The sequence below is a fragment of the Cinclus cinclus genome, chromosome 14 (genome assembly GCF_963662255.1).
Source record: "Cinclus cinclus chromosome 14, bCinCin1.1, whole genome shotgun sequence".
NCBI classification, from domain to species: domain Eukaryota; kingdom Metazoa; phylum Chordata; class Aves; order Passeriformes; family Cinclidae; genus Cinclus; species Cinclus cinclus.
Window position 1 is genome coordinate 7065263 of NC_085059.1, and position 16733 is coordinate 7081995.

The 16733-nt window shown below is 40.3% G+C and overlaps 1 protein-coding gene across 1 annotated transcript in view; it reads left to right on the forward strand.

The window, feature by feature from the left end:
• Positions 1-16733, forward strand: part of SLIT3 (slit guidance ligand 3) — a 468658-nt gene that overhangs the window by 333488 nt on the left and 118437 nt on the right. The window contains exons 13-14 of the mRNA XM_062502022.1: positions 10979-11122; positions 13630-13793. Of these exons, the coding sequence (XP_062358006.1) occupies positions 10979-11122; positions 13630-13793 (308 nt within the window). The remainder of the gene's footprint in view (positions 1-10978; positions 11123-13629; positions 13794-16733) is intronic.

Here is a 16733-nt window from a genome sequence, read left to right on the forward strand (position 1 = left end):
CTGAAAAAAACTAAAAAAGGGAGGTGTCAACAGTTTTATAGCACAGTGTGTATAATGGATAATAGACACAGAGGATTTAAGTGTGGGGAGGAAATGAGAGACTCAGTCCAAGAAAGGAAATTTGGTCACCGGCTGATGAGTGGGTGGGGATGCCATCTGATTGTTTTTACACATTTAGCACTTGTGGTTGAATGTCTGGATCCTTGATGGCTTCTGTGCTGCAAGAACCTGCTGAGGCAAGTGAAAGGGCAACGTGAGAGGTCTGATTGCTGCAACTTGTGCACAGTTCCACGTTCTTATTATGTCAAATGGGGTTAGTTGCAAGAGAAATGATTTTACAATATATTGTTATTTAAAGTACTTTATGTCGTGTGTGATTTTACTTGCAGTCATGATCAGGGTAAGATATATAGAGTGATATTTGGTATGTATTAATGGAGCTGAAAATATTTCCTAAGCCAAAGGTGAAATTGCAAATTTCACTCACTCTTGTCTCCATGATCACATTGGGAACCAGTAACTCCTTCAAAGGGAAGGGAATCATCAGCCAGGCAGTAGAGGGAGCAGAAGGGAAGTGAGTTTAATGTGTATTCCTAATGCTCTGATTGCCATCATGGATGATGCACTCAGAAAATAAAGGTGATGTATCAAAAGTGAGTCAATTCTGGTTTATGTCACATACAGCACTCCACCCCAAACAGTAAACTGTATTTAAAATAGAATATGAAGTAGCTTTTAGACATGTTACTTAAAGCCTTTCTGACAATCCTGATGTAGCCAGCAATGAATTTCCTGAAGATTGTCATTGCCATTGGATTTGTCACTGTGATTGCAGCCTTTGCTGTCCTTGTTTGGGATATCAAAGCAAGCTTAGATTTAGATCAGCATTCATGAGCAAAGCCAAACAAGTAAAATGAAGTCACTGGAATGACTCTCTATGCTCAGATGTGTAATTTATCCATAAGACCATAATTGCAGACATGGACCACCCTGTTCCAGAGCAGGGCAAGCAAGAGCCCCTTTGGTTTGGCTGGGGCAATGGGGAGATGCCCAGCCCTAAACCTCACAAGTTTTCTGGTACTTCAGTGTTTCTGTGGCAGCCTGGGCAGTAAAAGAAATTTTGGGGATGGTTTGCTAGATGTGAGGACAGTAATTGTGACAGTACAGAGGAGCTGGGATTCATCCAGCCTTGACCTCTGAGAAAAAAACTGTATTTTAAAAAATCTGAGATTTACAATTGTCTTCCCCAACACAAATATTTTACGGTTACAACTTTGAAGTGATACTCTTCAAGACTTGTTCTGTCTAATCCAGGACACTTCACAGACAGAATCCTTCCCAGCAGAAAAATATAAATAAGAAAATCACTCAACACATGGATCACCGTGTCCTATAAAAATGTGGGTCTGGAACTTTTGCATAAGGCAGTGAGCAATTTTTAACTCCTTTATAGATAGTTCTGGTGTGCATGTAGAGAAGGCCTTCAGTGAAGTGTATATTTAAGACAAAATAAAATTGGTTTTAGTCAGAATTAGCTCAAGTGCTGCCTTGTTGTTAAGGAGACAAAATCTCTGTGCCAGGGAACCCCTGAAAGGTGTTGTGCTTCAACTACTTAAACATTTTCAAGCTGAGACAATGTAAGTAGGTCACCCCATTTTGGGATTCCCAAAATGCCATGACCCTGGAGCTTTCCAGGGTCTTATTGAGCATGTTCCTGTGTAAAGTATCTTTTGGCAAGGAGAGCATCAAATGATCATGTTTTAAATGCAAACAAATGTGTGCAGCTCTTTGGATTGTGGCTTTGAAGCAGCTGTTCTGGGATTGCTTGTAGTATTTTAATGGCTACTAAAAAAAAAAAAAAAAGAATGGCATTCGTTGGTCTTAGACCTGCTGTTGAACAATTGGAAGAGTGCCCTATGATTAGATCTAATTTAGTGTTCCATGGGCACTAGATTGGATTTCTTCTTATTAGTCTGGAGACACTCTGATAAGAACACTCTGATTAAGGTATCCTGGTAGCCTGTCTGATTTCCTGAGCTGGAACAGGAGCAGTTTAGAAAATGTATTGGCTTTATGATGAAGCAGGACACTAAAGGGAGAAAAAGAGAGTCCTTGTGGGTCCTGTATTATTTAGAAGGAAAAACTATTATTTAGAAAGAAAGTACATTGTTTAAAGGGAAAAGATAATTACTGTGAATTTTCAGAACAGATGATACTGTTGTTAATTGTTTTGGATAGAAATCATCAGAGTTTCTCAGACATTTGTTTATTCTTCAGTTTAAATGTAATGTCACAATATAGGCCCAGATTATTCTGTATTCTGGCTGAATTGTTGTCTGTAAAGGCCTGACACCTTCAGACAGTACCACTGGTGTCAGGAGCCCCAGAGCTGGATAGAGGGGTTCTCATCTCAGGCACAGTCACATCTTCAAGTGTCCTGTTTGACTTTGATGTCGGGGAAATGAATTCAGAACAAGTTTTAGACCACCTGGCTGGCATCTGCATTCTGCATTTCTGCCCTATAAGGCAGAGGTGGTAAACCAGTGTTACATTATATTTGGCAAGAAAATAACTAGGCATGGTTAGATAATAATGGTTTGGAGGTTTTTTGTTGAGGGATTAGGGTGGGGTTTTGTTGGGCTTTTTTTAAAGTCTGTGCATTTAATTCAAAACGTTTAGTTAACATTACCCACAAAAATAATCGCAATTGGATTTTTGCTAAATTGCCTATTTCACAAACCTTATGTGTTTCTTAAGTATGCAGTGGTAACCAACAGAGCAGCAAAAGTCATTCTTCAAGTCCAACTACACATCTGTTCTGTGGAGCAGAGGCTTTTCTTGGACCATGTAGTTTTCCTTATCCTTTTTGAAGGTGCCAGAGGAGAGGATGATAGAAAGCTTTGTAGCTACTGTACCCTATCCTCGTACATTCTTCTTTTCAGCAGGTTGTATAAAGTGCCTTCTGGGAATTTCAGGTCAATTTGGGTTTGAGACATCTATGTTGTTTTCTAGAAAGGGATAAGTGGGTTTTTTGTTTTTTTTTTTTTTAGCTTTTGTGGATTTTTTTAATACAGTGAACAGAAACTTTCATTTTGTTGGGGTGCAATGCATCCAAGCTGTAAAATGGTCTTTGATTAATTTGATTGTTTGTACTTCTTGCATTTAAATACCAAAAGAATGGCAAAGGCTTCATCTTAAGGTAGAAGTTTTTGAGCAACCATTAGCTGTGGACAGTTAGTCCAGGAGACAGATAATCCTGTGACAGAAAAACCCAAGAGCAGCAGCGGGCACCGAGTTTGTGAGCATTTGTCATATCTAAGTAACACACTTCCCTCCTGCAACCATATTAAACCAAACATTCTGGGAGCCTTTTCTTGCAGCCGTACGCTGCGCCTGTCGTGGTGCTCTGGCTCCTGGAACGAGGAGCTGCCATAAAATCTCTGCTGTTTAAAGAGGCTGTATAGCAGAATAATATGAGGGATGAAGTGTCATTTTTCAAATGTCTGGCAAGTATCAGTTTTCAATAAATCTTTTTCCTTGAGGGAATTTACTTTGCATAGTTGCTAATCATGCAAGTGCTCAGAAGTGTTGATCCTAAATCTTCTGCTTGTGATCCCCATGTTTTACTGAGCAAGAAAAATCCTCTGTTTTGATGTTGCTAAGTATCAGGAAATCTACTCCTGTGGTACATATATTTTAAAATAAATATTAAATCAAGGCCAAAAGCTGACAGCCTTCTCCTCCTTCACCTAATATCTGGTCATTAGGGAAAACTCATTTCTGCACTTGGAAAGGACCAATAATCATATTGGTGCCTGGAGTTTGACATATTGACAGATAAAGTGATGTCAGAAGTGGTGACAAATTATCACTCATCTAACATGGGTTAAAATTGGAACAAGATATAATATTTACAACTTCAGCTGACCCTAAAATAGACTCGTGTGAAGTGACAAGTCATATGTGTGTTTTCAGAAATGGCTATCATCAGTCTTCCCAAAATTCAACTGGTCAAATTTTGGTTTGAGGGGTTCTTTTTTCTTCTAACTTGCTCTTTATTCTGTTTTTTTTTTTCTGGAATGAATAAGGCAGATACTTGGTATCCCCAGGTCTTTTCTGGTGAAGTTGCTTGGAAGGTATCTTCATGGCAGATTTGCCAAATTTGAAGTGCTTGTGTTGCTTTGTAATTCTAAATTGAATCCCAGTACCTGAGAGGTTAAAGCAGGATCTACTGGTTATTAATTGTGTACTTTTGGGGCTTGATAGAATCTCAAAGAGAATGCTGTGGTGTACAAACTCATAAGGAGTATTTAAAAACAACAGAATGTACATCAGTTCCAATGTTTGGCATTGTATACATTGCACTGTTGTATACATAAATATATTAATCATCCATGTAAACAGTACAGAAATGTCAGAATAAAGAAAGTACAGTTTTCCATTTGCAAGTCCTTAATAGCACAGTAGTCTCTTCTCTTCCCCATCGTGATTTGGGCTTGAAGTGATGTACAAAATCTTGTTCTGTGGAGTTCTTATTTTTTCTCATGGAGAATAGACAACAGGCAGTAAAAAAAGAGACCTTGTGACTAGATGTAAGGGGGAAACATTTTCTCAGTGATGTCAGGTAGTAGGAGTAGGGTGCCCAGAAAGCTGTGCATCCTCTGTCCTTCAAGGTTTTAAAAACCAGACTTTATCCAGACTGGATAAAGCTCAAGGTAACCCAATCTGACCTTGTAGCTCATCCTGTTTTGGCAGCCTATCAGGAAAAGAAACCACTGTAGCTTCCTGGAATTCTGAATTATCCTGTGATCTGGTGATCTGCATTAACTGTGCATGAATGAGTCATGCTTTGAGTGGGTTTCAGACCAGGTGACCTGGAGGTCCTTTGCAACCTGTGTCATTTCTGGGCTCTGTGAACCTAAATTCTTAGCAAAATGGCATATGAGCTTTTCTCTTGATTACTCAAAATATTTCTGGCTACAGCACAGAGACTATGCCACCCTCATCCTTCCAGTCCAGGACAGAACGCTCTCTACACAGACCTGTTTAATAACTTTAGGATTGCTTTCCAGTCATTTGCCTCAAGCTTTTTTCTTTAAGATTTCTTCATTTAGGTTGCTGTTGTGGTAATCTTACTAAACTCAATAGCCGCTGTTAAAAGTGAGGAGGCAGCATCTGCCAGACTCAGAAATACAATTACAGTCAAGCACTAATGAAAGACTGCAGCAGCATCTGCCTTTCCTGTGTCACTCGTGTAGCCTGGCTGCATGCAGCTTCCCAAAACAACTGCTCATCCCTATGTCAGTGTGGTCCAGCAGCTCCTCTGACACCAGTGCTCCAAGCTGGACTCTCCTGACAGAAGTTCTCCTCGTTGTTATTACACACAACTCTAGCTCTGCTAGCCCTGAAAGTTGTGAAAATGTGTTTGTTCTGTTGTGCATCTCAATTACCATGTGATTATCTAGAATCAGCTGTGATCTCACCTGCAGGCAGAAGTTAGACAGTGTTGAATTTCAAATAGCAGAAGTCTGGGTGCTGTGACAAGTGTTTATAATTCTGCAGGTAGTGACAGAAATACCACAGGATTGTTTTGTGGGTGGTGTTCAATCAGAGATGCAGACTTTTGGATCAGAAAAGGAACTTCTGGAATCTCTTTCTAAATTCCCACCAAAAGAGGACTGTCAGACTGTGGCCTGCACTTCCTTCTTGACTCATTATCAGCTTGATACGGTTGCATTTTGATTTACTGTGAAAAAATTTGTCACCACCTTTAACCAGTTTCCTGAACATGGAGAAACACTTGATGCTGGTTAAGCAAGCATGATGATGATTTCATGGTGGTTATTAGCAATTGAAGCACTGACAAACTCTTCAGTGGTCAGTCATCACATTAGAAAATGTAAATTTTGCTAGATGTTTAAGTATCTCAACACAGTGAGACACAATCAAAATGGTCCCTGACAGTCCAGGCCATCTTAAAATGTTCCTGAAATTTAATATTATTATTTTGCCAATAATTATGCAGGGGCACACCCAATTCTGTCGTTAGATGTTGCTTGTCTTTGTTGCTGCTGGGATGACCAAGTGCTTGACTAGATATTGCTGAATTGGCACTTCAGCTGTTCTCCCCTGAAAAATTATGTTAAATCAAGGATGACCCTTGATTCCCTATAAATTTCAAGAGAAAATTCTGAAAGATACATGCTAAACTTTTCTAGACTTCTTGTAATGTGTATTTTATATCCTAAGGAAAGCTTTCGGCTGAGAATTCTTTCTTTGCTGCCTTATAGTGCCTCTGAATGTAGGTGAAGCCTTCAACTATTGATATTTTATTAAGGTCATGTCTCTCCAATTTGTATTCTGCTGTTACTCAGTTCTCCTCTCCCCTACAAGTCTCCTGTGCCTCTTACATCTCTATTTTTTTTCTGGTGAGTTCTCATTTTACCCAGTGGAGTCTGGCATGTGGGATGTGCCAGCCAGTTCATGGGATGCCAAACATTTTCATTCTCATCATGTTGTCGTTGCTGTCAAAACACAAAGCTGGTGAAGAAGGAAGAGAAGCTTTTCAGTGCCTCAGTGCAGCTTTTCTCCCCAACACTTTTCTTTAGGCTCACTCGTGTATTTAGGATGATTCCTGCTCTATCCTGGAGCATCAGAGGCCAGCCTGCACTCCCCAGCACGTGTAAGGTTGCCAGGCTGCTGTTGATTCTCCAAGTTTTGTGGTTATTTCCTGATAGTTCGATGACTTGACTTCACTGAGATAAAAATACAAACATGGCTAAGGGTAAAAGCCATATAAATGTTCCCATTTGCTCTTAAAATACATTTTTTTCAGTCATTTTGGGTTTGGAGTTCAGAATGCTATTTAAATGTTAATCACTTGAAGCTGTGCTTGGGCATATAATTCAATTATGGGACCATCTTAATTATGCAGATGGTGCTTATGAGCAGCTGATACAATTACAGAGCCAATTCAGTGCACATTCATTTCAAGGGCTTAGCTGAAACACGTTATTCTTTCAGTGTGTGTGGACAAATCCACTCTTTCAGGAAATGGGTTCATGGAATTGTAACAGTGCTCTGCTCAGCTCGTTGTTTCAATGGTGTGCAAACCACAAGGTTTTTTAGCCATTCTCCTGTATTCTGTGGTGGTCTGAGGCTTGTGAGAGGTTTCTTCATGTTTTTTACATATCCAGAGGGATGAAAATGGAGACTTGAGTTAATAATCCATCATCCCTCTGGGTAATAGGTGGTTTTATTTCTACTTGAATATTTAACCTCCTTTTGAATGGTGCCCCACATCTGGAGGCTGTGTGTAAATCTCATCCAATCAAGCTGATAGAAAAACAGGAGAATTAGTGGAATTTACTTTCACCGTGAATTGGTGCAAAAATAAATACCTGCTAAAATAAAGCTCCACTTCTAATGTTGTTCTTTTTGTGTAAGTCCAGTAAAGGAACTCTTAGTGTGTTTTATGGCCTGGTTCAGTGTTCAAGTGTTCTGCTTCCTGGAATATGTTTTTCTCATCTGCCTTTGTGTCAGTTTTAAAAAAACCTCTTAAAACCATGTTTAACTCCATGTGAGGCCTGTCTTGTATCCCCAATTAAAAGTTAGATGCCATTAGTGAAGCTGGGATAACGAAGAAAGATTAAGTAAAGAGATGAGATTTATAGAGGGGAATATTCATAGAGGATATTTTAAAATAACTGCGAGTTTTGAAAGAAATATGAACCTTAATGATTCTGGCCAAAAGCCATCATCTAACAGTAAGTGGAAGGAAAAAAATTTTTAGGGATGATGTATTCTGCTTCCTCAGTTTTTCACTACTCCTCCCTGTTTCTCATGGATTCTGAGCAGAAATAAGTTATTAATGTATCTCACCATCCACCTCTTATGGCTACACCCATATTGCTGTTGAGCAGACTATCTGTGATATACAGAATAGGTGTTGTCACCTAAGAAAATATGTTTAGGACCTGAATTCCCACTTCTAAACAGTCTGCAGAAGTACTTTTTCATTCCAAATTAGTCAAATGCTTAAAGGAGAGTGTGTGCCTCTGTATTTGTGGCTGTATAGAAGATCAGTTGCTCTCATCTTCAGTGTCTGGCTCTAAATAAATGTCACAGATTATATCACCATGAACATAGTCATCAAAAATTCATGCCAGGAAACGTCGTCACATTGTAAATTCTATTCTCTAGCATGGGGTTTATTCATGTTTTGTTGAAACTAAAGGGAGAATGAATCTGGATCCAGTGTATTCACTGCAGTTGCAGGTCAGTTTTGCTCAGAGGGTTTTTTCAGTGGGGTGGATCAGTAATGTAGACTTGGTGCCTGATCTTTGCACAGGAGGGAGCATCATCTGCCCAGAGCAGCTCTGCTGTGCACTTCTGAGGCATCCCAAGACCTGGTTACCCACACGTGGAAATACAATTGTGGTTCAGTTGTAAATTCTCTTATTGCTGTTTTCATTTTTGCTTTATGCCTTGTTACAAGTACTGTTTGCAACATAAACCATTACTATAATACTGGAAAAAAAAATCAGCATCTAGCAAAATAAATTGAAGGATATACTTGTTTTCAGTTTTGTTCCTGGGTAGCTCAGGTGCCAGGCGTCTGTCATGGGACAGGAACAGCCAAAACAAGTTGATGTGCATTTCCCAAAATTGGAGTGGGACCAGTGCAAAAGGACAGGGGGTAGAAAGCAAAGGATTTGTGATGCCTGAGAGCATGTCTAGGGATATTGTTCAAAATTCAGTACCTGATTCTGCCTCATACTACCTTGTTAAGCTGCTCTTCATGGATGAGATACTCTACAAGCTGGAAAGAAAAATGCATGATGTGTGAGATCCGAGAGGAGGAAGATTGCTTTGGTTTGGACACATAAATGGCTGTCAGAAGCAAGCAGGAAGAGTTGGCATTTGCTGTTGGAGTAGAGGAGGAGGAGCTGTTCCTGTAGCCCAGTGGGAAAATTACCCTTTTACTTTTGGGGGAGCCAACAGAAGTGTGGATTAAGTGTCATGGAAATACAGATTCCAGAGGGGTCATACTAGTGCTGCTTATGATTTCATAAAATTGTTTTAGCTATTAGTTCATGCAAAAATGTAACCTCATTTATCCATCATTGCCTTCTATGGTATTTTGTCTTAACTAGCGTCAAACTTCATTTTCCACAACATATAAAGGAGGAAATTTGGGTAAATCGATACTGACTTTCCTGTAGGCTGGGAAGGGGAGTTCTCCTTTGGAGCCCTCTCATTCCAAAGCATTCCTGTTCTCCTGGGCCTCTCTGTGCTGCCCAAGTCTGCCTTCTGTGTATCACAAACACTGTAACTTTTGGCTGCAGCAAGGAGGCTCTGCCAAAACAACAGTGGGAGCAGAGAACTGTAATGAGCGTGTGATGTTCCAAAGGTTTACATTTTCCAAATGTAAAGGCAGAAGAAGCATCTTCTGAATTAGGTTTTGGAGAACAGAAAAGGAAAGCATCACATGCAGCTAGCAAGCTTGTATTTCTTCCTCAGTGGCTGCCCTCTTGTCTTCAGTGTCTGTGCATTTTGTTGAGAATAGAAGCTCCCTGTGCTGTTGGAGGTGTATTTAAAATGATGGATTTCCTTGCTGAGGAACAGAGGATGTATTTTCCTTTTTGCCTATAAACATACTTGTGTTCTGTTTCCGTATTAGCGTGGTGCCTCACAGGGAGCCACATTGATGCAATATTTAGTCCTTTAAATTGATTGACAAGGGAAGAATTTTTTGCTCAGGAGAAATGAGTTATCAACATACACTGTTTGCAATTTACCATTTTTCTCAGGCTGGTAGTAGTCAAAAGATGTGGATTTTGGCTTTGCTAAGAAGAATAGGTAATTTCCTGGCTATTTCCCTTCTAAGTGGAAGATACCACCTGTGCAGATGACAGTGACAAATTTGGTGTTCTTGTGTTTGATTGTCTCAGCCGGAGATGCAGCTTATTGTTGGGTTTATATGTACTTATTACATGGGGCAGAACTCTGGATGGATAACCTAAGGAAACTTGCACAAGTACTGTCCAAGATTTTCTTGTTGAACTGATTAGTTCCACCAGCTGGTTGCTGTGTAGTTGTAAAATATGTTTTTAAAAATAGTATTTAAATTGCCTTTGTGCTGCTTTTCCACATCTGCCCAGTATTCTGCTGTGACTGGAATTCATAGAATTGTGGGACAGTAGAGGCTGGAAGAGACCTTCAGTGATCACTTGAGAACAGTCTAGAGAACCCTTGCTTAAAGTAGATCCACCTTATAAGGTCAGAGCAGGTTGCTCATGGCTTTATTTGGTGTGTCACTTGGAAAACCTCCGAGGACAGGGACTGAGGACACAGATCCTGTGGCAGCCTGGTCCCCTGCCTGGCTGTCCTTGGGTGTGAACAGTTTCCTTTCAATAAGTTTTAGCTCAGACCTTACACATTCCTCTTTTTGTCTCCCAGGTGAAACATCTTTTTAATCTCTGTTATCAAATTAACCCTGTAGTCTTATTATCAAAAGATTTCAAACTCTCAGAATTTCAGTTAGTCTTAAGACAGCTGCTGGTGGAGGAAACTGAAAAATAAATGTTCTTCTCATTGTGGGCTGTGTGGGCATGGAATAGCAAGGTGGGGAGCAATTTTTATTCCTGTGTATATTAAGCTGAAGGCTTCCTTAAATGTTTTTGTAGAATTTTGAGTAAATTGGGAGAGGGCTAAGCATACAGCCCCCTGCCAATCCCAGCTTTTAGCTATTAACTGTTAATATGTCTGTATATTCCCCAGCTATGAGAGCACTCATGTCCATTGTGAGTTTTTCACCTTTTAAATGTAACAGGCAGATCAAGCCTTTACATGTGGTTTAGCTCTGGTGACTACGTTAATTTTTTTTTTTTTTTAATTTTAGATTTAACCCCAAAGTCCAATCTGTCTATATATTATTACAGGATTAATGAAGTCTAAACCTTTTCTCTGTTTTCAGGCTTCTCAATGCCAACAAGATCAACTGCCTGAGGGTGAACACGTTCCAAGGTCTGCATAATCTCAAACTGTTATCTCTCTATGACAACAAACTGCAGACCATCAGCAAGGGGCTCTTTGCACCTCTTCGATCGATCCAGACTCTGTGAGTATGCAGGCATATCATAAATGACAGCTCCCTCTTTCCCCACCAAAGATGTTGCCTGTCTTTGCATCTGACATTAAGACAATTTGGAAGAGCCCCTCCTTCTCTCACTGAGAAAAAAGGAGCAAAAAAAAGAAGTGTTGCATCAGCTCAGTGAGGGCAGGATCGACACAGCCTGCCCTTAGTGACAGAAATGTCAGAACTGTGTGAAGCTCAGGCTGTTTGTTGGGGAGATAATGTGTGCATGTGACTCTGGAAAAGATATGAACAGCAGATTCTGTTAGGATCATTGCCTGACAGTTTTTAATGAGCCAATGAGTTGGCATCTCTCCTGCCTGGGTCTGAGTCCTGCTGTGCTGTTCATGACTTCTGTAACCACATTTCAGTTGACATTCCACTTAAGAGGAATGATATGTCGCATTATTTGATCCATTAAGAAAATCCACTAAACAATTTTGAATTTGGAGGCATTTGGAATAGTCATCAGAGGCAAAAATGCAGAAATGATTCAATATTTTATAGAAGAAGGTCTCATCCTAAAGCTGTGAGTAATAAGATAATAAGGTAAATAGTACTCCTTCAGAGCTGGAGTTGGCAGCCTGATATTGCAGTATTAAAATATGTATGGGTGTGTGTATGTACATATACTTCAGTATCTATGCACACACATGCTATGGTACTGCAATTTTTATATGCAAATGCACATTTATATATTTCAATACTGGGAATGCATTGGCTGAATTAGCTGTATAAATGTATTAAATCATATACAAATGAACTGTCAGGAATGATTTCTTGCAGCAGAGTTTCTGCCACATCCTCAAGCAGCACCAAACACAACCTGAATTTCCAACTGATATTTGGCCAGTATGTATTGCTGCAAACCATTAAGGCAGTGGAATAATCATGTACAATAAGCCCCAGTTCTGCCCCCCCAGCTCTACCATGCTTTCTGCTTCTGCAGCTTGCTGTGTATGTACACACATAAACTGGGGCCACAGAGAGGGTTCTTTTACAGCGGTATGTAAGGTTTGTCAGGTTAAACAACAGGCTTTTTTAATGTTTATAGCCCTAAGCTATGGATATTTCCCATTGATTTCCACAGGTTTTTGCTGGTATTCCTAGTGGCCCTTGCTTAGAATGGACTTGTCGCTTCTAAGACACCAAGACACTTTGTCAGGAAAAGTTTTGATTCATTCCTCTTTTTTTTTGATAATCCAAGTAATTAGTGTCTTCTGTGTGTTTTCTAGAGCTACAAAACCAGACCCAAATTCTGTCTCTATGCGATTCTTTGTTCTTTGGACCTTTCACAGCAGGAATGGCTCTACTGCAACAGGAATCTTGAGTTTCTTCAGGCCCTTTCTCCTCTGTGTTCTCTCCCTTCTCAGTTCTGGACAGCCATTGCCCTGTTCTGTTTTACACTTACTTTGTTCAGCAGCAGTTCATAAATACAACTGCAAACAGAAAAGAAGTTTCTACAAGTGGAAAACAGTAACAGAGTGAGAGAGTTCTTGTGAGGTTTTAACTTTTTACCTCAGTCCAAACCAAATTGAAACATCTGTCTTTTCTTAACCTGTCTTTGCAGTTATTGGAGAGCTGAGTCCTGCTCCCTTGGAGGTCAGAGGGACTGATGCAAGTTAGCTGAACTGAGATTAGAACCTGGCTCTGGAAAGACCAGGCAAGCTCTGCTGACACAGTTCTCAGCTTTGTCAAGCAAAATAAAATAGCAGCAGAAAAACACTGTTTCTCACTAAGATGCTCCAGCAGATTTCTGCTACCAAAGTCTAAATGCCCAGTTAAAATCAATGGTATAATACCTATTTCCAATTTCATAGGAAACAAGTTGAGCAAATTTTTGTGAAGGATAGAATGCAGTTGTAGCTTGCCTAAACATTTCAGTCTTTAAATTAAAACCTTTCACTTAAGGAAAAAAATACATATAAAGGAAGTACTGTTACACGTGATGAGCATGTGCAGATACTAATTTCAGTCTTCCGAAAAGATTCTGGACCACTTCCACTTCTGCCTTTGCCCAAAGATCCAAGGTGCTTTACTAATTCACATTTTGAGTTTGCTGATAACATTTCTTTTAAACCCGGATACAAAATGATCTTCAGGTAAGGTGCACGTCTCTCAAAAGGCAGCATGCCAAGCTTCAGGAGAAACCGTGCGACATGGGAGACAGCAGCAGGTCTGTGTCCTTTAAAGGGGGCTTTGCTATCTTAATTGTTGTTTCCTCAGTGCAAGGACTCGCTGCAGGCGTAATGAGCTGCGAGATGTGAGCGCTCACAGAATTCTCCCGTTCACGTGCGGCTCCGTGTGGCTTCTGCCAGGCCTGGGCTGGGTTGTTTTTTTTTTTATTTCGGGCGCCGATTCAATTACTCCACTCTTCGGGTTCGGCGTTGGCAAAAAAAAAAAAAAAAAAAAAAAAAAACCCCCAAAAAAAAACAATGATGGAGCACGGTGTCACAGGTCACTCCTGATTAAACATCCCATCCTTCTCGCAGACATTTAGCTCAGAACCCATTTGTGTGCGACTGCCATCTGAAGTGGCTGGCTGATTACCTGCAGGATAATCCGATCGAGACGAGCGGCGCTCGCTGCAGCAATCCCCGTCGCCTTGCCAACAAACGCATCAGCCAGATCAAGAGCAAGAAGTTCCGCTGCTCAGGTAATTCATTTATCCAGCCTCTGCTGCGCTCTCCGTTCAGGGATAAGCAGGTCCAGAGAGCCCGCTAATCCAATCTGCGGGACAGTGTTTGCTGTAATGGATATTAGGGAGCATCTTTGGAAATTCAATTTGGGGAAATTCGGTTAGTTCGACAGAAAGCCAATTACCTTATGGATTAAAAAAAAAGAGAGAGAGAAAAGAGGGGGGAAAAGCAGTCTATAGCTGTCTTCTCTTAAAAACAAAGAAGAGAAAAAAAGATAAAAGCTTGTGATTCTTAGTCGCAAAAAAATTACTAAATTATAAAATATTTAAGGAAAAGAAAGACAATATACGTGAATCCATGTGGGAAATGTTACATTTTGACAGGATTGTCATTTGTATTCAAGCAGAGCTCTTACTGACCTAATGAGAGCTGAGCTGAAGTTTACTTCCCCCACCTAAAAGGCTGAAAACAGTATGAGAGGTTTTCATACAACTGGCAGTGGACATTTCTGATCTGGGTTGGGAGTGAAGCTGGGGGTGAGGGAATGGCATCAACTGGCATCAATTCACATGCTCTCATTTTCTTTATATCCATAAATAATACACACTAACTCCAGTAAAATTGCCACCAAAGTTGGTAAGATTTTTGGTTTCAGCAAGCTTTGAATTAAAAGGTGCATAATAATTTAGGCAAAGGTTTTGTGTTGTGAATGAGACATAAAAATGTTTCCACCAAAGTAACAACAGCTTTTTCTTAATTCTATCTGTTCTTTATTTATGGTTCACCTGATAGTAAAAGAATGTTTCTTGCCTTACACAGCTCAGCTAAGCAGATGACTGCTTCTTTGTTTAGTTTTCCTATTGCTTATATTGGTTATATCTATTTTGGATTACTGCATTTTTGTGTACTGTAAAGACAAGCAGGTTTCAGTAAGCAAATCTATCAATGTGTACTGAGGAGATAAATGACTGTTATTGATGGAGTATCTTGTGGTGTTTTCTATGAAAATTACTATGATTTTTCTCCTTTTCCTCTGAAAAGAAACATGATTAATTGTGTTCCTGGTGGTAAAAGATGAATGGCTCTAGATGGGGATGCAGCATGAAGCTGAGTGGCAGCAGCCCAAAACAAGTCCTTGTGCTTTGTGCATCTCTGTGAGCAACATGCCGAGCTAAACCTTCCCTTTATGGGGGAAAGAAAAGAAAGATAACTTCATTTGCAGTCAGCGTTCCTCGGGCAGGCTGGTTAAGGTCTTCAATCCCTTGCGACTCAAGCCACAAAATTCATCATTTCAGGCCTGAAATGATGACATACTTTATCTAGATTTTTGGATTATGTCCATCATTAATCAGTAATTAGCCAGTAATATTCATATTTAAAGAAGCTGGAAATGGAAATGCATAAATATAGTTTAGAAAGGAAAGCAGCCTGCAGAAATAGATCTGTATAAACCTCTACCCAATTTGCCATTGTTATTTTCTTCTGTTTTTATTAATGGGCTAGAGGAATTCATGTTATCCGTGTGCATGCATGCTTAGAACAAAGGTACAGGCAATTGGGGAAGGCAAACACCATCTGACACCATTTAGGGGAGGTCATAAGAAGATTTACAGCACAGAACTCAGTACCTGGTGATGCTGAGAATAATATTTTGTGTGAGTTCTTATCTTGGGGGTCCTTTCTTTGAGGCATTAAGCTGTTTTTCCCTGGGTCTCCAGCTCTACATCAGTACCAAAACCACATGAAAAAGGCATAAACCTGACTTATGAAGGAGGAGAGCAGGGATTGAACAGCTTCAGAACAAAGAATTCAGCTGGATGAAAACTAATGCTGCTCAAAAGCTCAGTAGAGAAGAGAACCTTGCTCGTAGAGTTTCCAGATGGTGATGAGATACATTTAACTGAACTTGCTGTCTGCTCACATGAGACAGGGAACATCTAATGATTTAGAAAATCTTAGTTTGTAAGTCAATCCAGGGAACAGACATCCTTGGCACCTGTTCTGCTCAACTTGTCCCTTTGAATCATGGCTTCTTCAGGCTTGGCATTTAGTAGGAATGTTCCAAGTTTTCAGTTTGAGGAATGTGTTTCATCCCAGGATCTAACACAGCACGTCTCTCTGCAGAAATGTCCATGAGATATGAATCTTCATTTAAAGCACTGGGCAGTGCTTTGTGTCATCCAGGGGTGACACAATCCCACTGGGATGGCAAGGCTTAGTAACTTGTTAGTGTCCTCACTGTCTTTGGGCTTCTCCCTCTCTAGTTTTTACATCTTCTGCTCAGTGTATGAGAAAACAATTTTCATTTTAAATTCTTTTCTAAATGTGCATCTCTTTCTGAAAGGGTTTTTTTTTCAGGATCCTGGTACTTTAATGTAGTTTCTGGAATACATCTACTACATGTCAGTGGTCAGAACGTTGTTTTTTGAGGGGAAACACAGGGAATGTGAGGGGTTAGTTATGGAAGAAAAGTGAGAGATTTTATCCTCACAGAGTCTTTGACCTTTGAGAAGAGATGAGGATGCACAGGAAGTGTGAGCTGTGGGAGCAGAGGTACTCAGGCAGTGTCAGGATCACACTCAGGAGCAGTTAAGCCTAGATGAACTTAATACTTTGACATCAGGAAAAGGATAGTTTTAAAGTCATAAAATTCTGAGATTGTCCTGAAGTGATCTGTATGTCTCCCACATTCCTTTTGACAAGGGCATGTAGTGATAGGACAAGGGGGAATGGTTTTAAACTGTAAAGTGGTTGGCTTAAATTAGGTACTGGGGAGAATTTTTTCCCTGTGAGGGTGGGGAGGCCCTGGCACAGGGTGCCCAGGGAAACTGGGGCTGCCCCTGGATCCCTGGAAGTGTCCAAGGCTTGTTGGACAGCTTGGAGCAGCCTGGGACAGTGGAAGGTACCCCTACCCATGGCAGGGGCATGGGACTGGATGATCTTTAAGGTCCCTTCCA